Genomic DNA, 26,203 nt, shown 5'->3' on the forward strand with positions numbered 1-26,203 from the left:
CTGAAGAAGAGAAATTTGTTAACATCGAGTATAGATTTAAGTGTCAGGAAGTCGTTTCTGAAAGTGTTTGTATGGAGTGTAGTCATGTATGGAAGTGAAACATGGACGATAACTAGTTTGGACAAGAAGAGAATAGAAGCTTTCGAAATGTGGTGCTACAGAAGAATGCTGAAGATACGGTGGGTAGATCACGTAACTAATGAGGAGGTATTGAATAGGATTGGGGAGAAGAGAAGTTTGTGGCACAACTTGACCAGAAGAAGGGATCGGTTGGTAGGACATGTTCTGAGGCATCAAGCGATCACAAATTTAGCATTGGAGGGCAGCGTGGAGGGTAAAAATCGTAGAGGGAGACCAAGAGATGAATACACTACAGATTCAGAAGGATGTAGGTTGCAGTGGGTACTGGGAGATGAAGAAGCTTGCACAGGATAGAGTAGCATGGAGAGCTGCATCAAACCAGTCTCAGGACTGAAGACCACAAGAACAATGGTGACAAATGTAATATGGAAACAACATTCGTTCTCCCCGAAGTCTCCATAAACATATTTCTTTCACAATTCTGTGGAAAGAAACAATATTTGTATGTAAAGTTGACATATTATCACTCGTGCGTCCACTGTTGTCACTGGGCGTGCCACTGTCGGCATGCCTCTCTCTGTTGCTGTGTCAAGGGGCAGGGCATTATAACAAGGGTCTCTGTGATGCTGCAGACATCACACTGTAGGCATGGACCCTTTTCTTGCTGCAAAGAATCCCACTGCCTGACGAGATGTGGATATACGGCCCTGCTTGGCAGAGTGAACACTGTATCAGTCCACTCGGATGCTAGTCACATGATACCACTGAGATACTGTCCGGTGTTGAGTACGGTCATCCTGAATCCATCCCACATTCAGAAGACAGTCGTGGGATTCCAAACAACATAAGAAGCAACAATGAAACACTGTCTCAACAGGCCACAATCCTACTGCTGTCAAAATCTGTAATGTGCTGGCACATGTTTGTCATCCTTACAAGAAGATTAATACTATCTCATATACAATCAACATTCATATGCGATTGCAGTCTTTCTCAGCGTATTCCACTGATGAATTCTCAGGTTATCAGCTGATTGGTGGCGTCGTCTTGACACAATGTTTCAACAAGTTTCATACCCATCATCTTCGGCCGAAGATGATGGGTCCGAAACTCATTGAAACGTTGTGACAAGACGACGCCACCACTCGGCTGATAACCCGAGAAGAATTCATCAATCAACATTTAAATGTGATCTCTGAATGAGGAACCTGGTTTGTAAATTTTTCTTGTATGCAGAAGACAGAGGGCATTATATACAGAAGGTACATGGCATTATTCAAAACTATTTGGTACAGTTGTGCAAAAAATGCAAATCAACTATGTATCCAAGTTTGCACTGCACTTCATGCTAAACTGGCACTGTTTGACGTCTTCACAGTGTTTCAGTTTTAATCCCATCAATGTACTTGACAGATTTGGGGCAGTGATAAGCTACTGAATTAAACTTTTCCACAATGATGGCACTAAGTGTAGATATGCCTGTAATATCATCATTCCATTTGCAAGCGAAGGAGAGGAAAAGGAGGGAGAGTTGATATCGAAAGGAACTAGATGTATTGGTGTTTGACGTCCCACAGATGATAAGGATAGTGACATTTCAAAGGCGCCATATTAGCATTCACCTCAATTGATTTACAGAAACCATAGGAAACCTAAACTTGGAGAGTCGAATGGGACTTGATTCTCAGTCATCGCAAATGAGGGGCCAGTGCCTGAACAATGTGCCACTTCGATGACAATGAAGTTGTTACTGATATCTTAGCACTTACCATTGTTGATAATAAGTTACTTGCTATTCACTTCACACTTTATTACGATCCACCTGGACAAACACAAAACCAAAAGCCACAGAATATTTCCTCTTTTCTACAGATACTAGTCAGCAGCATGTTGCTGTTAATTTTTTTTACTTGCCTCTTTCACTACATCTATTTTGTGCTAATCAACCAACTGCATTACAATTTCTTACTGCTGAAATACAATGTTGGTAGTGAAGCCATACTTACTAGTTCTCAAGTCTGTTGCTAAGATATGACGTGCTGCTATCATCAGTTCCTTTCGCAAATTAGCAACCTCCATAGGACACAAAGTAAGAAGTGAAAGCATTCCTTTCACCATCTGACTTGCATGTTGGGCTACAACTTCTTGGTAAATTCTAATAATATATGCCAAAAATGATAGTGTTTTTATTTGAGCTCCCATGAAATCCACAAAAACTTCTTTATTAAATGAAGGACTCATTCTATATAAAAGAAAACGAAGAGATCATTTTTACAAACATACAACAAGCTAAAACTAATTCATTTTTTCACAAAAAATTAGAGTAAATGAATCTAAAGATAAAATAAAAAATTTTGAATGAAAATTACAAAAATAATAACATTACACAAAATACAAATAGGCAACAACTGCACATTGTGTGTGTTGTCAACTGTTAAATACCTCTGTTGTTGAGTTGGTTGCAGAGATATTGTCGTCATTATCAGTGGAATGAAATCCGCCACATCTTGATGAACCTGTTGCTTGTACAGCTGATACATGAGCACAACTATTATTGGTAGTTCCTGGAGAACTTTCAGGGACATAACTGCTCTTGGTATTAAATTATACTGTTAAACAGGAAAAGTAAAGAATTCAAGATTAACAACAGACCTTGGAATGCTCAAATTCACATGCAATTTTTTGTGTATCATTCAATAATAGTGTTCTATTTGATTTTCTCATCAAGGAGGAGAACTTTCAGGGACTGGAACAAGTCATGGTGATGGTAGTGGTGGTATGGGGGTTGTTTTCAGTGCAAAGACTGGTTTCATGCAACTCTCCACAGTAAACTATACTGTGAAAGCCTCTTCACCTCTGCATAACTACTGCAACCTTCATCTATCTGATCCCACTTAACTGTATTCAAGCCTTGGTGCCCCTCTAAAATTCCTAACTGCAGACTTCTCTAGAATACTACAGTGATGAATCCTCGATGCCTCAGGGCGTGTCCTATCAACTGATTTCTTTTAGCCAAGCTGTGCCACAAATTTGCCCCCTCCCCCCCCCCCCCCCTCCTTATTCAACTTAGCAATTCTTCGTAAGTAACTCAATCTACCCATCTCAGATTCTTCTGTAGCACCACATTTCAAAAGCTTCTACTCTCTGTGTCTGAACCACTTCCAAAAAGGTTACACTCCAAATAAATACCTTCAAAAGACATTTCCTGATGTTTAAATTTATATTTGACATTGACAAATTTCTCTTTGTTTCAGAAATGCTTTCCTTGCAATAGTTAGGCAACATTTTACACCCTCCCTACTTGGCCATCATCACTAATTTTGCTGCCCAAATAGCAAAGCTAATCTACTACTTTTGGTGCCTCATTTCCAAATCTAATTCCTCAGCATTGTTCGACTTAATTCAACTGCATTCCATCACCTTTGTTTTCATTTTTTTTAATGTTTGTCTTAAAGTCTCTTTTTAAACACCATCCATTCCACTCAACTGCTCTTCCAAAATAACAATATCATCAGCCAAACTCAGAATTTGTATTTCTTCTGCCTAAACTTTAACTTCTTTCTAAAGTTCTCCTTGGTTCCTTTACTGCTTGTTCAATGTACAGACTGAATAAAATAGTGATAGTAAACAACCCTATCTCAATCCCTTCTCAACCGCTGTTTCCCTTTCACGTCCTGCATAAAATGTTAAAAGAGTTCTAATCTTTAACTGCCATATCAAAAACCTATAAAAATAAAAAAATAAAATTTAAAAAAAGTTTACAAAAACGAGAGCAAGTCAGCACTTGCAGTTTACAGGAAGTTATTGCCAAAACTGTAAAACACAAATGGTACCGTAATAAACCTACCAGTGTGACATGGGGGAGGAGATCAGTGTTTAACATCCCATCGACAACAAGGTCATTAGAGATGGAGCACAAGCTCGGATTAGGGAAGGATTGGGAAGGAAACTGGCCATGCCCTTTAAAAGGAATCATCCTGGCATTTGCCTGGAACAATTTAGGGAAATCACGGAAAACCTAAATCAGAATGGCCGGAGACAGGTTTGAAGCGTCGTCCTCCCATACGTGAGTCCTGTGTGCTAACCAATGCACCACCTCGCTGAGTCAGTGCGACACGATCTCCCGCAGTCATCATGTGTTAATACAGAAATTCAGCGCTATAATTTAGAACTGCAGAAACTATGTAAAAAATTAAATCATGTGCACTTGCTAGACATAAGCAAACAGAAATGTGAAGAACATATCAGGCGTAGACTTCACTTAAACAAAAATGGAAAGCTCAAGTTAGTGAACCAGATAATGGAACTTTGTAAGGATCTGCATAAAACCACGGACTCAATCATCTTAGATAATAATCAACAAGTTTTTTTAGGCTCAATTTCAAGCAACACAATTTTACTGAACTAAACCCCTTGGACTAGAAAGAACGCTGTTCACATGCCGAAGAAACCGACTTGGAAGTGAATAAATTTCATTAAAATGCAGTGTTAAAAACTTGTGTAATAGTTCAACTGATTCAGAATACCACATCACAAATTGTTGTAAAATATCGGTGCCCTTTAGGATAATGCATCCAAATGTGAGGTACCTTAGGAATAAGCTCAATCTGCTGCAAGTATTTTGGATCAGAATTCACCACACCTGTTAGTAATTACTGAACATGGACTAAAAGATAATGAAATTGAGTATTACAAATTAGACGGTTATGTGTTAGCAGATAATTACTGCAGGCAACAACACAAAGGGAGTGGAATGGCAATATTTGTAAATGAACATTTTCCATTTAAAGAAATGTCATTTGTTGAACAATACTGCAAGGAAGGAACAATTGAAATGGCTGGTGTTGTGGTCCACATAAACACTCATTCAAGCAGGTTAGTTAAGCATAAAGTTATTTGTATGTACCACCAACCAAATACGGAGATGTTGTACTATCTTGATAGACTTAACAGAGTGTGATGAAGCAAGCTGGGATATTTTTACTTCCCCTCTTGTTTTGCCATCTGCCTCCTTAAAATTCATTTTTTCAATTTTAACAGATTACCATCAACATACGCGAATATAATCTGCATTTCAATGAAAGAGCAAGGTTGGCCCTCAGTTTTAAAGAGCATATCACCAGGTCTAATTTTGTGCTTAGTTTTATGTATGTAATTGATTTCGACCTAACCCTTGTAGTAGAAGAAACTGTTACAAAGAACCAATCTTTCAATGTATTCAGTTGATTTATTGAGTTAAGTTTTAATTGTATTTTTTTGTAAATTAAACATCAAACAATGTGTAGTTTCAGTACCTTCTATTGTGAGGATATATAAAGGCCCGATTTTTGGTCATGAGACAGTCAGTCCACAGCCGAGTTTCAGACAAGAAACCTGTGTTGGTTAGAACAACAACAATGCAACAGTGAAATAAATGTTACATCAATAGTCCATGTGTAAAAACAATGACATTGTCTGTTTCCATACATACCTTTCTATTCTGCAAGAACTGTGAACTTTGTGGTTAGGTCTTTATTGCTCACAGACGTTCAATAGTAAACTATTGTAGTAGTATGTGGAGGTTTGCCTGCGAACTATTAATGTGGCTTATGGCAAGTTAGAACATTAGTGCACTGGCCACATACAACTGTGTATTATTGGAGGGTAGTGAAAATAAAAGACTGAAATGAAATGCAACTGTGCATCTGTCGGCTACATTATTTAGCGTACTCAGTGTCCAAACTACAAACCCCATTTTTCAGCCAGTGTAGCAAGGCAGTATGTTGACACCAAGGACAACAACCAAAATAAATAAAGCAGGTGGAACTGCTACAAGAGCAATTAGACAAACAGGCCCCACTGACCTTAGCATAGTTGGAGACTCATATAATCTCGCAAATACATTGAACTCGGACACTACAGTAACAGAGTCAAGCTCCAGTAAGATAAATTATATAATAGTCAACAAAAATGTAAAAAGACAGTGTTAACTTTCAAAGTGTTGATTTTCATCACTCAGATCACTATTGTTAGGTGTTAGAATATTTAAGGTTTGCTGTCTCAACAGCAACTAAGATAATTGAGAAGAAGCGGATCCTGAATAGCACCAACATAAGCGCCTTCAAAACTAAGTTAGCAGAGGACGAATGGGACACTATTTACCAAACTAAAGGGTCCAAAACAAATGTGAAGAATTTTATAGAATATTTTATAGAATATTTAAGGTTTGCTGTCTCAACAGCAACTAAGATAATTGAGAAGAAGCGGATCCTGAATAGCACCAACATCAGCGCCTTCAAAACTAAGTTAGCAGAGGACGAATGGGACACTATTTACCAAACTAAAGGGTCCAAAACAAATGAGAAGAATTTTATAAGATAGTGCTGAAGCATACCGACTGCTGCTGCCCTCTCAAAAAAAATAACCAGGGTACGAACCAACTAATACTAGGCTGAAACTTACACCTAGGCTGATTAAGTTAAGGCAGAATATATATGATCTTGACTGTTTGTTTAAGGAAACAAAGCTACACATAATTAAGGAAAAATACAATCCAGCCAAAAAAAAAAAAAAAACTTTTTAAGACAGACCTTTTACACTTGAGGAAACAGATAAACAATGACGCAACAGAGCGGTCAGCCCACATAGGTAAGGCATCCTGGAGACTAATCAGTCAACATTGTAAAGCCACCAGCAAGGAACAGAGTGAACCAGTTAGCATTAGACACGAGGGCCATCTAGTGAAAGATCCAAATGAAGTATGTAATTTATTCAATAAACATTTTATCTCTCCTTTTGACCAACCAGCCCCTACTACAGATCTACAGGCTGGCACACCAAATGATGTCATGGATGGTATAGAGCTCAAATTTATGCAAGTGAATCAACAGGAAATACTTAATACAATACACAAGCTAAAGAAAAAGCATTCATCTGGATGGCATGATATCTCAAGTGTAGTATTAAAGATATGTGCCAATGAAATAACTAAACCCCTTACCCACCTTTTCAACTGCAGAATTAATGAAAACATATACCCAAAAGCCTTAAAAATAAGTTTAATTCAGCCAATCCATAACAACGGAAGTAAAGAAGTAGTTTCAAATTATAGACTGATATCACTAATCCCTACCTTCAGTAAAATATTTGAAACTGTTATCCTATCACAACTCACAACATTTTTCTCAAAACACAAAATGCTTACCGAATTGCAGCATAGGTTTAGAAAAAACCTAAGCAAGGCCACTCAACTCCTTTGGTTCCATCAGATTCACATGGTCCTACTCTAAGTCCCATGCCACTTTCCTTGACGTTGACCTCCATCCGTCCAATGGCCAGCTTCACACGTCCATCCACATCAAACCCACCAACAAACAGTACCTCCATTATGACAGCTGCCACCCATTCCACATCAAATGGTCCCTTCCCTACAGCCTAGGTCTTCGTGGCAAACGAATCTGCTCCAGTCCGGAACACCTGAACCATTACACCAACAACCTGAAAACAGCTTTCACATCCCGCAACTACCCTCCCGATCTGGTACAGGAGCAAATAACCAGAGCCACTTCCTCATCCCCTCAAACCCAGAACTTCCCACAGAAGAACCACGAAAGTGCCCCACTTGTGACAGGATACTTTCTGGGACTGGATCAGACTCTGTGGCTCTCCAGCAAGGATACGACTGCCTCAAATCCTGCCCTGAAATGAGATCCATCCTTCCTGAAATCCTCCCCACTCCACCAAGAGTGTCTTTCCGTTGTCCACCAACCTTCGTAACCTCTTAGTTCATCCCTATGAAATCCCCAAACCACCTTCCCTACCCTCTGGCTCCTACCCTTGTAACTGCCCCCGGTGTAAAACCTGTCCCATGCACCCTCCCACTACCACATACTCCAGTCCTGTAACCCAGAAGGCGTACACGATCAAAGGCAGAGCCACGTGTGAAAGCATCCACGTGATTTACCAACTGACCTGCCTACACTGTGAAGCTTTCTATGCGGGAATGACCAGCAACAAACTGTCCATTCGCATGAATGGACACAGGCAGACAGTGTTTGTTGGTAATGAGGATCACCCTGTGGCTAAACATGCCTTGGTGCACGGCCAGCACATCTTGGCACAGTGTTACACCGTCCGGGTTATCTGAATACTTCCCACTAACACCAACCTGTTAGAACTCCAGGGATGGGAACTTGCCCTTCAGTATATCCTCTCTTCTCGTTATCCGCCAGGCCTCAACCTCTGCTAATTTGAAGTTGCCGCCGCTCATACCTCACCTGTCTTTCAACAACATCTTTGCCTCTTTACTTCTGCCTCGACTGACATCTCTGCCCAAACTCTTTGCCTTTACAAATGTCTGCTTGTGTCTGTATGTGCGGATGGATATGTGTGTGTGCGCGCGCGAGTGTATACCTGTCCTTTTCCCCCCCTAAGGTAAGTCTTTCCGCTCCCGGGATTGGAATGCTCCTTACACTCTCCCTTAAAACCCACTTCCTTTCGTCTTCCCCTCTCCTTCCCTCTTTCCTGATGAAGCAACCGTTGGTTGCGAAAGCTTGAATTTTGTGTGTATGTTTGTGTTTGTTTGTGTGTCTATCGACCTGCCAGCGCTTTTGTTTGGTAAGTCACATCATCTTTGTTTTTAGCAATATAGAATGGGGTATGTATGCACACAGCCAGAATATTCCTGGACCTGAGCAAAGCTTTTGACTCAGTAATGCGGACATACAGTATCAGTGATGCATCAATGAAACTTCTACTCACCTATCTCGTGAACCAGAAACAGTGTACCAAACTTACCCATCAAATCGCCAATAAGATTTTAACTTTTAAATCCACAAGTGAAACACTGACACAGGGAGTTCCTCCAGGCTCAGTTCTTGGGCTTTTCCTCTTTTTAGCATATATCAATGATGTCGCACACCCCATTAACTCGCACATTGTAAATTACACCTTGGTTTATTTCACGGTAAAGACAGTGAGGAACTGAAATTTTCAGCAAGTATTGTTGTTGTTGTTGTTGTTGTTGTTGTTGTTGTGGTCTTCAGTCCTGAGACTGGTTGGATGCAGCTCTCCATGCTACTCTATCCTGTGCAAGCTTCTTCATCTCCCAGTACCTACTGCAGCCTACATCCTTCTGAATCTGCTCAGTGTATTCATCTCTTGGTCTCCCTCTACAATTTTTACCTCCACACTGCCCTCCAATACTAAATTGGTGATCCCTTGATGTCTCAGAACATGTCCTACCAACCGATCCCTTCTTCTAGTCAAGTTGTGCCACAAGCTCCTGTTCTCCCCAATTCTATTCAATGCCTCCTCATTAGTTATGTGATCTACCCATCTAATATAGCATTCTTCTCTAGCACCACATTTCGAAAGCTTCTATTCTCTTCCTGTCCAAACTATTTATCGTCCATGTTTCACTTCCATACATGGCTACACTCCATACAAATACTTTCAGAAACGACTTCCTGACAGTTAAATCTAAACTCGATGTTAACAAATTTTTCTTCTTCAGAAACACTTTCCTTGCCATTGCCAGTCTACATTTTATATCCTGTCTACTTCGACCATCATCAGTTATTTTGCTCCCCAAATAGCAAATCTCCTTTACTACTTTAAGTGTCAGCTCTTCCAAGTCCTTTGCTGTCTCTGACAGAATTACAATGTCATCGGCGAACCTCAAAGTTTTTATTTCTTCTCCATGCATTTTAATTCCTACTCCAAACTTTTCTTTTGTTTCCTTTATTGCTTGCTCAATATACAGATTGAATAACATCGGGGATAGGCTACAACCCTGTCTCACTCCCTCCCCAACCACTGCTTCCCTTTCATACCCCTCGACTCTTGTAACTGCCATCTGCTTTCTGTACAAATTGTAAATAGCCTTTTGCTCCCTGTATTTTACCCCTGCCACCTTCAGATTTTGAAAGAGAGTATTCCAATCAACATTGTCAAAAGCTTTCTCAAAGTCTACAAATGCTAGAAATGTAGGTTTGCCTTTCCTTAATCTTTCTTCTAAGATAAGTCGTAGGGTCAGTATTGCCTCACGTGTTCCAACATTTCTACGGAATCCAAACTGATCTTCCCCGAGGTCGGCTTCTACTAGTTTTTCCATTTGTCTGTAAAGAATTCACGTTAGTATTATGCAGCTGTGACTTATTAAACTGATAGTTCGGTAATTTTCACATCTGTCAACACCTGCTTTCTTTGGGATTGGAATTATTATATTCTTCTTGAAGTCTGAGGGTATTTCGCCTGTCTCGTACATCTTGCTCACCAGATGGTAGAGTTTTGTCAGGACTGGCTCTCCCAAGGCTGTCAGTAGTTGTAATGGAATGTTGTCTACTCTGGGGGCCTTGTTTCGACTCAGGTCTTTCAGTGCTTTATCAAACTCTTCACGCACTATCATATCTCCCATTTCATCTTCATCTACATCCTCTTCCATTTCCATAATATTGTCCCCAAGTACATCGCCCTTGTATAGACCCTCTATATACTCCCTCCACATTTCTGCTTTCCCTTCTTTGCTTAGAACTGGGTTTCCATCTGAGCTCTTGATATTCATACAAGTGGTTCTCTTTTCTCCAAAGGTCTCTTTAATTTTCATGTAGGCAGTATCTATCTCACCCCTAGTGAGATAAGCCTCTACATCCTTACATTTGTTCTCTAACCATCACTGCTTAGCCATTTTGCACTTCCTGTCAATCTCATTTTTGAGACGTTTGTGTTCCTTTTTGCCTGCTTCATTTACTGCATTTTTATATTTTCTCCTTTCATCAATTAAATTCAATATTTCTTCTGTTACCCAAGGTATTCTACTAGCCCTTGTTTTTTTACCTATTTGATCCTCTGCTGCCTTCACTATTTTATCCCTCAAAGTTACCCATTCTTCTTCTACTGTATTTCTTTCCCCCATTCCTGTCAGTTGTTCCCTTATGCTCTACCTGAAACTCTGTACAACCTCTTGTTCTTTCAGTTTATCCAGGTCTCATCTCCTTATATTCCCACCGTTTTGCAGTTTCTTCAGTTTTAATCTACAGTTCATAACCAACATATTGTGGTCAGAGTCCACATCTGCCCCTGGAAATGCCTTACAATTTAAAACCTGGTTCCTAAATATCTGTCTTACCATTATATAATCTATCTGATACCTTTTAGTATCTCCAGGGTTCTTCCATGTATACAACCTTCTTTCATGATTCTTAAACCAAGTGTTAGCTATGATTAAGTTATGCTCTGCGCAAAATTCTACCAGACGGCTCCCTCTTTCAATTCTTAGCCCCAATCCATATTCACCTACTAAGTTTCCTTCTCTCCCTTTTCCTACGCTTGAATCCCAGTCACCCATGATCTCCTCATACATATTGGTCAATTTCTTCGTCATCTGCAGAGCTAATTGGCATATAAACTTGTACTACTGCAGTAGGCGTGGGCTTCGTGTCTATATTGGCCACAATAATGCGTTCACTATGCTGTTTGTAGTAGCTTACCCCTACTCCTATTTTTTTAATTCATTATTAAACCTACCCCTGCATTACCCCTATTTGATTTTGAATTTATAACCCTGTATTCACCTGACCAAAAGTCTTGTTCCTCCTGCCACCGAACTTCAATAATTCCCACTGTATCTAACTTTAACCTATCCATTTCCCTTTTTAAATTTTCTAACCTACCTGCCCGATTAATGGATCAGACATTCCACCCTCCGATCCGTAGAATGCCAGTTTTCTTTCTCCCAATAACAACGTCCTCCTGAGTAGTCCCCGCCCGGAGATCCGAATGAGGGACTATTTTACCTCCGGAATATTTTACCCAAGAGGACGCCATCATTTAATCATACAGTAAAGCTGCATGCCCTCGGGAAAAATTACGGCTGTAGTTTCCCCTTGCTTTCAGCCGTTCGCAGTACCAGAACAGCAAGGCTATTTTGGTTAGTGTTACAAGGCCAGGTCAGTCTATCATCCAGACTGTTGCCCCTTCAACTACTGAAAAGGCTGCTGCCCCTCTTCAGGAACCACACGTTTGTCTGGCCTCTCAACAGATACCCCTCCGTTGTGGTTGCACCTACGGTACGGCTATCTGTATCGATGAGGCACGCAAGCCTCCCCACCAACGCCAAGGTCCGATGGGGGGAAGCAGCAAGTATTAGGATACTAGAATTAAGTTCATATTTTAATACACAAAGATTAAAGGTCAATGTAAATAAATCCCAGATGCTAATATTTACAACTGGCAGCTCACACTACCCATGCATAAATTAAATGAGGTATGCAGCATAGTGGCAGAGGAAGCAAGTGAGTAAATTTCTAGGGGACCATCTGGACTCAAACATCTGGTGGATTAGCCACATAAACGCTGTATGTCAACAATGGGCTGTATCTTCTTAGCCAACTGCCCAAAATGGTGCCCACCCACACGCTTCAAACTGTGTATTATGGGACAATCTATCATCATCTTAGCTAATGTATAGAAATATGGGGTTGTGCTGTAGACATTCACTTTAACAGAGTACTATTGCTACAAAAAAAGAGGGTTAAGGATTATGCATGGCTTAGGCTATAAAGACTCTTGAAGTGATGTTTTCAGATAACACAAGTACTTCACCATATACACTTTGTATCTTTATAAATTAATTACTTTTTTTGTCTCACAGAAAACTGAAGTAACTAAATGTAGTGTTTAACGTGACCACAACACCAGGTCCACAGAGAATTACTACTGAAAAAGAACAAGATTAAAAATGATGGACCAGAGCCCATATACTAATGGACTGATATGATATAATAAACCGCCAGAGTCCATGAAAAACAATAATAAAAATCAATTCAAATCAAAATAAAAGAATTCTTAATTGAAAAGTGTCTCTATTCACTTAAAGAAATTTAAATGGCTGAGTTTAAGAGCTGTAAAATAATGTATAAAAAAACTGGCTGTATTAATATATGTAAGATGTAATGTATTTTTAATAATGATAATAATAGTAATAATCTAAATAAATAAACATTATAGGACAGATGACCAAGCGGGGTAGTGCAATGTGGTTAGCATTAGCATACTAGACTTGCATTCGAGAAGACAACGGTTCAAACCTGTGTCTGGCCATCCCAATTTAGGTTTTCCGTGATTTCCCTAGAAATTGCTTAATGCAAATGCCAGTATGGTTCCTTAGAAAGAGAACAGCCACTTTCCTTCTCCATGCTTCCCTAATCTGAGCTTGTGCTCCGGCTCTAATGACCTCATTGTCGACGCGACATTAAACACTAATCTCCTCCTCCTCCTATAGGGCAGATGAACTGTTAATTTTACAGTAACCTACACATCTCCTCTTCCGAACCCAACGTAAATCCCTCAATGCAAAGTTTAGTTTCTTGCGAAGACATAGGGTTTGCGACTCCCCCCCCCCCCCCTCCCCACACACAAACACACACACACACACACACACACACACACACACACACACACACACAAAAAAGCAGGAAAGAGAGAGAGAGAGAAATAAAACATCACAAAATTGAAAGAGCACATGACATATCTTACCGTAACAGTCATGTCATCTGACTTCTTGTCACACTGGATGACAGTCATTGTAAATGTTTCCTTCAGTAGTGCCTCCACATTGATTTCCGATATGTCAGAAACTCTTATCGCAGCACGAGGTTCAAAAATTTTTGGCATATGGTTTGGTAGTTCTCGATATATAGATTTAACGAAGTGTAAAAAATTCTGAATCTAGAAAAGAATTTGATAACTATATAGTAAGTTAAGTCTTATCAGTGAATGTGTAAAACTATTTAATTGAGATTGTGATACAATTATGATTGCCTTCAATTGTTTAAGCCCAGCATACCACTTACTTCTGCATTAAACACAGGGCGATACTGTTTATGCAGTTCAATAATTATCCTCAAACACACCAAAACGTTCTCTTCATTTTCAATCTCCAGAAGCCGCATCATCAACGAGATTATAGACTTCACATATGGCCTCAAAACTTCATTTGTTGGAAGCCTGTGTATAACTTCCAATATAAGTTTCCGCACTTGCTACAAATAACGAATACAATAAGTCAATTATTGTCATCATAGTCAAAACTGACCACTGACCGACAGGAAACAAGAAAATATACATTCCACTTACCTGAATACTGTACTCTGCTATAAAATGTGTTTCCCCTTCCTGAAGGATTTTTATAAATATCTTCAGTGTATAGTCAAGAAATGACTGGTAAGCAGGATGCATCAGGATAGTCTTGAAAAATAAAACAATAAATAAAATGCTAACGTACTTATGTATTCTAAGCAAGATCTTAACATTAACATTCAAAACACACACATTGAAGCTACAACTGAGACTTTAAAATGGACTACAGCAGTAAATGACGCTCTGAAAGAAGCACAGATAACACAGTAGGAAATATATGAAAGAAAATTTTTAGATGCGATCACAACTGGGCAATTGGTCAGCCTGAAAAAACCCTAGATGACTGGAAATACTTGGTTGAGGGTATAAAACGAGTGCATTTTGAGTGAACAAAAATGGTAATGGCACAAAGAAACACTAAAGCAAAATTCTAAAATGTAATTTGTTACACCCTGTTTGGACCAGCAAGGCCCAAACAAGAATATAAATAAAATATGTGAAGGTTAACTTAAAATTTTATCTGCAGAACTGCAGATTAAAAAAAGGTAATACAGCTCATGCGATTGTATCAGGTACATTTCTTTCCAAACACTAAATTAGAATATATAGAGACTTTACAATTTACTGAAATAATACATTTATACCTTCATCTACAAATCTTTGTTTTGAGCTACAATTACAAATATGATACTCACTGAGCATAGATCCGGGTTTTTCACAGTTGACACCAAAGGATTATCACACAACTGGGAATCTTATTGAATTACAAAAGTCATATAAGTATCAGTTTCAATTTACTGACTGTGCCATTGATGTCCCTTTTTAGTTAATTGCTTCCTAGGAATGTCTCTTTCGTGAAGTTACTGCAGGCTAAAGCAGCTGGTCAACAGTTTGGCATCCTCCAGTACATGTGTACAGTACTTTTCAATTATTCTGAACCATTTCAATTATCCATGGTCTGTTAACATGACTGTGAAGTTCAGTGATAGCGGCAGCTTAATTATTAGATGTTGGCAGATAAAAGGAAAATAGGCTTTCGTGTTTCCCCCATTTTTAGTTTGTTGCCACACAATCTCTAATCTGTTTCTCCACTCTTACCACTTATCTTTATCTTATGTTTTTCTTTATTGCAGTTATAAGCATTTTGCTGCAGCTTAGTGTTCTTTGTGATCGACCTGCTACCTCAGTTAGATTATCGATTAGTTCACTGCCCTGCATCCTTGTATGAGCTCAAATCTATACAAAATCTAACTGCTGACTGCAATCTTCTGATTCTACAGCATACTGCTTCAACCAAGAAGTTATGATGCTTTGGATTTCATAACGAATACAGTGTTACAACAAATCTGTCAATATTCATTAGTGATCACTGACTCAATCGTATTTAGAAACACAAATATTGTTCGGCTTGATTATATGATTATCCAATCTGAGCTGTAATTAGTGAGTGAGCTGCTGCTTGATAAATATTGCTCTCTCTGACCGCACTCTGTCATATAAATCCTCCCATTTGTGTTTACTTCAACAAGGTAGTAGTTCATCTTGTTTCCCAATCATTCTTTAATAGTCTGCTGTATTACACCAACTACTGTATTCTAGAGTAATAGTGTTTTGGCATAACCACAAGTGCTGGAACGAAGACAAAGAATGCAAGAGCAGAAAAGGTGGTGAGACGATGTCGGCCAATGTTGCGCTGATTAGGACTGCGCCACTGCGGGAGCGTCCTCTAGCCGAGGAGAATATAAGCGCCACTCCTGCAAGCCTAGGCAGACAGTACTAGACAGGAACTTGTAGACCAACACTATGACAGCAGTTATTAGTGATCCATATTTGTTGCTTACATGGACATTGCCTATAGCGAAGAACATTACTTGTTTGCATGACGCCCATCACTTGCGACACCGTTGTAAATTCAAAGTTAAGTATTGTCAGTCTTCTTATTTGTAATAAAACCTATTAATGTGATTTGGCTGAATTGTTGTACAGCGTTCCAAAAACATGACAATCCCTTAGGCACCCTATATGAGACGAGTGGGCAGGACCCCACAAATAGATACCGTCTGTCTGGCTTGTTTAGATTAGACTACATTAAAACAATTGACCATTTCTTTTATATTTAAAGTTATGGGCGCAAGGCCTGATAAAATGCATAGTGATTCATTGGGTGTTGTCCCATACGCTTTCACTATCTTTAAATCCATTAATCACTGTGCTCTACTAATTTTAGTGCAGTCGTATTGTCATTTCAGTGCTTTTATTCATTTAGGGAATACTGCTCCTTTATAAATAACTCTTACTGGTTCAGTGCACAAACCTCAATTGAGCCGGCCAGATTTTTAATATGCTATAATTAAAGCTGTACATCTATTTGTCTTGTGCTGAATGGGTTTGTTTATTACAAACCTATCATCAATTATAACATACTGATATTTTAGATAATGTACCTGTAGAAGTTCTTTATTCTTAAGATAAATGATAAAGTAATTTTTTGTGAGTGACATCACCTTTTCCTTGTGATGAGTCTAACTTTTGACTTCTGTTTACTGAATCTGAATTTTTTGTGGTTCTGTGTTACAGATGTTCTCAGTTTAAAGGGTGTTCCTTCCTTCAGTTAGTAGAATCAGATCGTCTATAAAAGCAATTATAGAATCAGATCGTCTATAAAAGCAATTACGAGAGAAGGCAAGCTAAATAATGACTCTTATCATACAGTCCATAAACCTACACTGCAACAAGACTTGTAGACAACCTCTGGTGGTGGTTCTGTCTTTTCCAATGTTGTTGGAGGTTAGTTTTGTAGTTCTGTGGTATGTCATTAAGAGATACAGAATGGATAAACCAAAAATAGGACCTTTCCTTATCTCTGATGCCATTTCAAGCACCTTAGTTATTCAAATATCATCACTGCTGATGTCCTTATTGCCTTGCCCAGATGAGTCTCATAAGCCAGTGTTTACGGTGACTGAATATCTCTGTGCGCCAATCTGCTTAGCCACAACGGTATAAATAAATGAAAACTTCCAGGGCTTTTAAAGCTCTGCACCAAACTACGACTCAAAGCCAGGGCCTTGTTTTTAGAGGCGATTATGTTACTGGCTAAACTATCCCGGTATAGCTCCCTTACCACACTCACAGCTTCAAGCCAGCCAGCACCTCTTTTTTACTTAAGTTCACTGAAGCCCTGTTGTGTACCTTTAGTTGAGACGGCGTAAGAATAGCCCTGACAGCTCACAGTGTTGTTGTCAGCTTTCAGCCACAAAGCATCAACAATTGCAGGTGAAAACAGTCACTGTCTACAGCACTGTGACAACAATGAGGCACTGCCACAGAGTCATTTACAGAATCACATTAGGTTATTGGTCGAGACAGGCACACAAAGCTGCCATGCCCAGCACACAGCAACTCTCAGGGATCAAGTTAGCGCCGACTCAATTATGGCTTACAAACATCCTCGGAAGCTGTGGGGGAGGGTCATGAGTCTGACCTGGAAAGCGCAGTCTGTAAAGTCATCCTCACACAGGAAAATTTTTACCATCTTGAAGCACACCAGTTGTGGCATCTGTCATGGCTGCTGCATGCTATGAAATGACCCGTTACATCTCTCAGAACATGCTCCTCAGCATGACTGGTGACCACAGCACTCTTGAGCGGCGGTTCTTGGCAGCACTTGGCATGCAAAACACTGAGCTTCTGTGCCAATATGGACATGCGTAATATACTTTAGCTGCGTTCACTCTGTTAGTGATTGTCAAAGAAGAGTGGAGAAAATCAAGGAGGAGATTCTGGGCTCATTAATGGCTCTAACAGTGAACTGCTGGTACATGAACACTACATAATGCTGTACAACGATCTGAGATACACACTACGAGAAATTGTTTGTTAATACAGTTGAAACTCCATCTCATTTTCAGTTTTAAACTGACTACTGTTGAAGAATAGTGTCCAATGTCAGTTTGTGCATGCATTGTATTCATATTCTCCACGTTGCATTGACGGTTTGTACTTCCCATAGGTTTGAAGCTAAGGAATCATTTTGCAATTTTATTTGAATGAAACAGGAGATGCGCGCGCACATGTACACTCCTGGAAATGGAAAAAAGAACACATTGACACCAGTGTGTCAGACCCACCATACTTGCTCCGGACACAGCGAGAGGGCTGTACAAGCAATGATCACACGCACGGCACAGCGGACACACCAGGAACCGCGGTGTTGGCCGTTGAATGGCGCTAGCTGCGCAGCATTTGTGCACCGCCGCCGTCAGTGTCAGCCAGTTTGCCGTGGCATACGGAGCTCCATCGCAGTCTTTAACACTGGTAGCATGCCGCGACAGCGTGGACGTGAACCGTATGTGCAGGTCTCCACAGTACATCGATGTTGTCGCCAGTGGTCGGCGGAAGGTGCACGTGCCCGTCGACCTGGGACCGGACCGCAGCGACGCACGGATGCACGCCAAGACCGTAGGATCCTACGCAGTGCCGTAGGGGACCGCACCGCCACTTCCCAGCAAATTAGGGACACTGTTGCTCCTGGGGTATCGGCGAGGACCATTCGCAACCGTCTCCATGAAGCTGGGCTATGGTCCCGCACACCGTTAGGCCGTCTTCCGCTCACGCCCCAACATCGTGCAGCCCGCCTCCAGTGGTGTCGCCACAGGTGTGAATGGAGGGACGAATGGAGACGTGTCGTCTTCAGCGATGAGAGTCGCTTCTGCCTTGGTGCCAGTGACGGTCGTATGCGCGTTTGGCGCCGTGCAGGTGAGTGCCACAATCAGGACTGCATACGACCGAGGCACACAGGGCCAACACCCGGCATCATGGTGTGGGGAGCGATCTCCTACACTGGCCGTACACCACTGGTGATCGTCGAGGGGACACTGAATAGTGCACGGTACATCCAAACCGTCATTGAACCCATCGTTCTACCATTCCTAGACCGGCAAGGGAACTTGCTGTTCCAACAGGACAATGCACGTCCGCATGTATCCCGTGCCACCCAACGTGCTCTAGAAGGTGTAAGTCAACTACCCTGGCCAGCAGGATCTCCGGATCTGTCCCCCATTGAGCATGTTTGGGACTGGATGAAGCGTCGTCTCACGCGGTCTGCACGTCCAGCACGAACGCTGGTCCAACTGAGGCGCCAGGTGGAAATGGCATGGCAAGCCGTTCCACAGGACTACATCCAGCATCTCTACGATCGTCTCCATGGGAGAATAGCAGCCTGCATTGCTGCGAAAGGTGGATATACACTGTACTAGTGCCGACATTGTGCATGCTCTGTTGCCTGTGTCTATGTGCCTGTGGTTCTGTCAGTGTGATCATGTGATGTATCTGACCCCAGGAATGTGTCAATAAAGTTTCCCCTTCCTGGGACAATGAATTCACGGTGTTCTTATTTCAATTTCCAGGAGTGTATTTTACACAAATTTTTGTAATAGCGAAAACTTCTAGTGTGTAACCTGTGTTTACATGCTGACACAGAACGGCAGTCACATTAAGACTTTTGACCACTGGGAAACATTCCAGCCATTGATCTATGCAACAAGAACTGCTGCAAACATGTCAGATATAATAAAGAACATCGACTATTGTAGATAACACAGAACAAGCTACATGTGAACCTGCTGCCTTTCTCTTCATAGTTCATGACATTATCAGCCACATTATGCTTGGACACGAGTACACCACCTCAGTTACATGATATATATTGTGTAATGGTTGTATCTACTAATGTCATTATTTGATATTTCATTATGACAAATTGTACCCAAAACAACACTTATTCGATAGGTCATCATTGTGCTGTAGCATTGGAACGATATACTTACGTAGTGTCCTGTAAGTTTATTATAACAAATCATTCTTAAAATGATGTGTTTTCATGACTTCAAGACAGCATCAATGATCTGAGGCTTTGAAACTGCTTTTTTATACCACGTACTCCATAATATTTTCTTAGAAAAAAAAGGAGTTTAACTCTGTAGAATACAATGTCTCCTAAGTTCTGCTTGTGACATAAAACTGTTGCTGCATCTCATTGGTCATGTCCCTCTCCACAAGGCAAAAATGGACATGCCAGATACACCTCATGCTTTGCTATGTAATGAAATGTGGAATTCCACACTGTGATTTTACTAATTCCTCATCCACATATGTTTTCGCTCTCTGTGAGAAGGTGTTTAAGAGCATTGCCTGCTAAAGACAAGGTTCTCTGTATAATTCTCAGCCTGTTACACAGTCTAATCTGTAGCAAAATTTTACGAACAGTGCACACACTGCCGCATTGTGGAAAGATTTGTACCAGTAATGAGACATTACGAGAAGCCATCACACAGAGCAACAGTTTTGATAGCTCATCCCAGCTAGCCAGGCAGGCAACAAAGGCAGGTAGGCTGGTGGCCAAGTGCCGGAATGTGAAGTTTTCTACCAAGGCCGGAGCATGTGCAGCTTGACTGAACGGTGAGACAACTCAATGATAGCTAAGATGGAAGAAACGAGAGATCATTTTTGTATCTTCAATGAAACTACACTACAGACCCTCAAACATTATACAGGTAAATCAATGAAAGTTTCTGAGTCACAGATAGGCACAACAAAAAGACTGTCACAATATAAGCTTTCGGCCATCAAGGCCAAAATAGACGACAGACACACAAACATACACAAATGCAAACACAACTCCAGCCTCTGGCTGCTGAAGCCACACTCGTAATTATTACTTTCCACCCTGGATTTTCCACTGTTTGATGCAGACAAATCAAGTAAACCAGAAAAACTGCAGTGATGGAATGAGCTCACTGCAAAATCAAACACTTTTCTAGAGTCAATTTTAAGGAAGATACAATTGTCTGAATTACAACAGGTTGTAAAATTAGTAACGAGTGTACCACTGGAGCAATTATGAAGTGTGAAAACAAGGCTGACAATGTTAGTAAATGCCACAACAAGCTATCTTTCAAACCACACATGTGCACAAAAAATTACAAACAAGTTTATGTGCCAAGATGCCAATACTGTAAATCCTCCACATTATCACACATTATGAAGATAGCACAAGTTTCCCTTATCCTCACCTAATCTTCCTAGTGGACAAGTACCCACAATTTACTATTTTATATGCTTGATAAGTAAGTTATGTAACTACCCATTAATAAAAATTGTATAAAAAACTGCCATGGGTGCACAAATTGCAATGAATAAAACATGAAAAGAAGATAAATTCCAACTAAAGAGCACGTCACTCATTGTCCAAACTGGCCTTACATAAAGGGTGTCTCAAACCTTTGGAATCGGACAAACTGGTGATAGTGGGTCCATAACCAATTTCATTGAGACAGTGATGGTCGGAAACACATTATTTGTTGTGTTGTGGACATACAGAGCATACACCACACGGCAACAATGTAGCTCATTTGACTTACAATTCATGTAAAGCTACCATGTCCACTTGTGCAGATAACATTCCATGCACATTTATTTGCTTTAAAATAAATCCTTTGGTTCTGTCAAAATCATTACTCCCATTGGCTTTATCAAGTTATTTCACACATCTATATCTTATTGGCCAACTTGTCAACTTATTGACAAGAGTCTGAGAATAAAGTCTACATATGAGCTTTAAAGTGCCCATGCGTTACCAACCCCTATGATGTTATGCCAAGTCAGGCCAAAACGTTAGGTTATGCACGGGCCATTCCAACGGTAGCCAATAAAACTAGTGTACTCGCGGTAAGTAGACATTGTTTCCAACCATACTTAATTACATTTACTCAAAGCAGAACACCCTCTGCCCCACCTCCCCTCACCCTAGTGTACAACCTTTATTCTGTTAATCATTTTCAGTGATTAATTAATTCTGAGCCATTGGTCATTCTGAAGTACACACAATAATGTAAATGCACAATATAAGCAAACACAATGTTAGGATTTATATAATGCCCCATGAGAAATTCATTTCAGCTCTGGTCCTGAACATACAAAAGAAAATATTAGTTCTACACCTGCAACAGTTATCTTTAACAGTTCCTACGCTAAAGGAAGGAGCAGGACTGCTAGTTCTCAGCAAGTTATGAATAAGAGCTCCTGAGGAATTTAGAAGGTACAAAGTACTGGCAGATGTAAGAAGTGACGGCCTAGTCATCAGTTGCATTGGATAAAGTAGCTGATAAAAACATTGCACACAGAATATGAGATATTTGAGTAAAAGTACCAGTCTGTCATACCGTTTGAACTTAGCCAAAAGAGTCTTAACAACCCCTACCATTTATCTGCCTCCACCTGTTCCCATCCTCCAATCTTGCTCATTCATTGTAACCTTATCACATTTTGTTCCCTTGCTCTAGATTCCCCATCTTCCGCCTGTACTTTTCTTTTCTCAATGTTTTTCACAGCAGTTCCAGGCTCCCAGAGTATATGCCAGCCATATCCCCTGCATGAATACACACATTCCACACTAGCATGCCTCTCTCAGCCCATTCTTGTCATGTTCTTCCTTTTTACCTATTCCACATTTATTAAATTTGCCCAACAGCCACCTCAGGTAGTCGGTAAACAGCAGGATGCAACACAGGTGTTTCTCAATTTTCTTTTAGCGGTACCTAGCTAAGCAATAATTTATCATGATTTCCAGGTGTCTACTGTGCAGCATCTCTGTTATTTGATGAGTAGTGAACCATCCACATACACACTATATCCTGTCCTGCACATTCCACTTATATTTATTACTGATGTGTAATGAGGTGTTCAGCTATCCAGTTCGTTTTTCTTATTGCTGGAGTATGAATATAAACTTAAAAAATAAATAAATAAAATTATAAAAAATGCTGCAAGAGAAAAGAATCATTTAACTTATTTTAACAGGAAGTAGCAGTGCATGCAATACATTGTGCCTTACCTCGAAATTTTCACTTATTTCTTGGGCTGCCTTGAGTTTAATTTCATCCTTTGTGCCTGGATCTGCCAATATGGCAGCACATGATCGGTATGTTGTCATCTGAGCATAATGCTCTGGCAACCCTGGCACTGTGGCCGCTGGTGCCCTTCCTGAAAGCAAGAAATTATACTGTAACAACACAGTAGCAATAGTAATATTATTAATAATAATAATAATAATAATAATAATAATAATAATAATAATAATGCTTCATTCGATATCAAATGGTTTCCAATATACTGAACATGCTTAATTCTACAGGTTTTAGATCAATTTCAAACATATCTACATGTACGTCAGTAGTCCAAACACCATCTTACAGTGTGTGGCGGAGGGTACCACCACCACTCTCCCCACCCATTTCCAGTTCTGTCGCAAATGTCTCATGACAAGAACGAATTTCGGTAAGCCTCCATCTGACCTTGAATCTTTTTACTTTTATGTTCATGGTCTTTTTACATGTTATACGTAGGAGGAAGCACAAAGCCACACCTTACAATTACTTCCCCCCTGTTCATTTTTTCTATAGAACATACCACCAAAAATCATCGAAATGTAGCAACCAAAGTACAAAAAGCACTTCACCAGGCGAAACAAATATTAACAGAGAAGGGCATGTGTAGCTCAACAAATATAATACAAAAATCAGGAAGTGCAGAAGTAATGGAAAATAGAACACAGCTATGCACCTTATAGGTGAAATTCTGACAAGTGGCTACCTTCTAGTAGCTCAGAAGTTTTATCAAAGTGGATGGTATAAGTACAATGAATAATGAAAACCAAAAGGCCAGACAGAAGAATCGTGTATTCAGAAAAGAACATTCCTGACATCACTGTCTCCTTGGCCACCTGGGGCAATTCTTAAAATGGTACATTTGGAGCATGTGCTTTTTCAGAACACTAGGCCTCTCTTCGTTCGAAACAATCTTTCTCTTATTTCATTGTTCAATTCTGTGTGAAATGACTCAGTTTGGAAATTTCCAGATGCTCACAAAACTATATTTTCATAAGTTACTGGTATGAGTGTTTTGAATACATAATTTATTTTGTAGCGAATCAGCGTTTGTTGTTTACAGTTCAGCCAAAGAATACATCACCTGTGAATTTCATTGTATATCAACAACAAAAAACGTGCTTTTTTGAGAATTTTTGGAAGCTACCATTATCCTTTGCATAATCATCAAGCAATCTGTAGCAAATTGATGTTTGTGTTTTAGTTACTGTAGCAGATTTTCTAACTAACATATTGTGTTACTAAGAGTTTTTCCTTAAAAAGGAGTTGCACTATATATTATCTGCATTTATCGTAAATTAACTCTGTTTTCGAGTTTGCAAACAACTTCAAATAGCATCAAAACGTTTTAGGAAACCAGTAATTCTTACCACAGGTTTCTGTGTTGCCTTTATAGAAATCTTGTTTTTGTATATCTGCTTCAGTTCTTATAGGGAATTAGCAACTTTTTTGCTCAACAGATTAGAAGATAATCAGTGGGCTAAATTTAAAATTATTTGTTGAGTGTCTTGTAATAATGCAGCCCCACTGTGAATGCTGCTCTCAAACATGGGATGATTTGGTTGACATTCGTAAGCATCCGGAAATTGCCCTGACTGCTGCTAAACAATTGGCAGCTGCTGCAGATCAGTGTGTTAGAAGAGCTCCCAAGAATTGTGTACCTGTGATACCTATACCAGAGGTACCTCATAAGTACTATCCTCTCTTGTGGATCTTGTCATCTCTGCTGAAAGTACAGGCTGTCATTACCTGTCCATTTGACTGCAAATGACATGTCAATGGTAGATCTAGGCATCCTGCACAGGGTGGATGGGAACCAGGGAGGACTCGAGGTGTTGAGATCCCCATAACCAACAACTCTGAGGAAACCTCAATGCAAACTGGAGTTAGTTTGTAATTGCAGACAGTTAAATATTTATCTAGTGCCACAACAGTTTACACCATTTCCTGAATTCTGAGCACAGTGGTTATCTCAATAAATGGTAACATAGCTTTAGGCAGAAGAACAAGCATTCCTTGAAAACCTCCAGAAAGTAGCATAAACATACAGGTATGTCTTCCTTACAAAACGAAAAAAAAGAATCAGTTGACCATACCATACACATTTACTGTAGAGTAAGCACATAACCAACAAGGCAGCAGTCAACATATGGAATCTCTTTCTGTAGCTAAGCACATGGCTTTTACCCATTTTATTCCTCCACATGTTAGCAACAAATTTTCGTAGCTTCCTCACCTTGTAGTTGCTGGGCCTGTCCATCATCAGTTGCCACGGCAACACCTGGCTGCCTGGCATATGGCTTATCTGGAACAAAATGGGATATGAAATTGGCACAGCTATTAGGTATTTCATAATTTGGGCACAGCCTATTGTTCCTTAGTGTAATACACACAAAGAAAATTTCACACAACACTTAAAGTTGATATGACTGAACACAAGTGCAAACATTGCCTTATAGAGAACTGATGACAAGGACAGAAGGAGGACACACTTCCAATTAAGCCCTTGCTCAGCAAATTGTATAGCAATGCTTTCTCTGGCATCCAATGTATGTACCACTAACGCAACATTACCATAGCTGTGGTAGATGTGTGATATGCTGATTTTAAGTTTGCTATTCTTATGTATATTCACTTTGTTTACTTTAAAAATGGGATTTTGTGGGATCTGATCCATGAAATTGTTCTGGTACGTTAGCAACAGGGAGTGACTGCATATCAAACGGAAGGCATAATGACTCTCTTACAAATTCAAAAGTGAAAAAAGTGTGAAAATAAGTGCATCAAAAGGAAGTCTTGTATAGAAGTATGGCTTATAGAAACAAAAGTTGAAAACCTTGTTGTATAACTTGTGAGAGTCATATCACAGTACTTCTGGTAAAAAGAATGTTTACTATCATCTAATTTTCAGCACCTTTGTAAAGCTTTGATGTGTGTTAACAGCAGTAAGGAGAGCTAAGTAAATATAGACCATTTCACCCAATATATCTGTGCACAGAATAGCATCAAAACTTATAAATTCAATAAAAATTTGTTCTATCATTATTGCATTATCCTTT

General features: G+C 39.9%; 1 protein-coding gene across 1 annotated transcript in view; it reads right to left on the reverse strand.

The window, feature by feature from the left end:
- LOC124779432 (transformation/transcription domain-associated protein) overlaps positions 1-26,203 on the reverse strand; it is a 453,680-nt gene that overhangs the window by 361,842 nt on the left and 65,635 nt on the right. The window contains exons 3-9 of the mRNA XM_047253711.1: positions 25,381-25,449; positions 23,093-23,241; positions 14,197-14,307; positions 13,914-14,102; positions 13,597-13,788; positions 2,524-2,690; positions 2,088-2,323 (exon numbers count right to left, since the gene is read on the reverse strand). Coding sequence (XP_047109667.1) covers positions 2,088-2,323; positions 2,524-2,690; positions 13,597-13,788; positions 13,914-14,102; positions 14,197-14,307; positions 23,093-23,241; positions 25,381-25,449 — 1,113 coding nt within the window. The remainder of the gene's footprint in view (positions 1-2,087; positions 2,324-2,523; positions 2,691-13,596; positions 13,789-13,913; positions 14,103-14,196; positions 14,308-23,092; positions 23,242-25,380; positions 25,450-26,203) is intronic.

Source organism: Schistocerca piceifrons, chromosome 1 (assembly GCF_021461385.2).
Source record: "Schistocerca piceifrons isolate TAMUIC-IGC-003096 chromosome 1, iqSchPice1.1, whole genome shotgun sequence".
In the NCBI taxonomy this organism is placed as follows: domain Eukaryota; kingdom Metazoa; phylum Arthropoda; class Insecta; order Orthoptera; family Acrididae; genus Schistocerca; species Schistocerca piceifrons.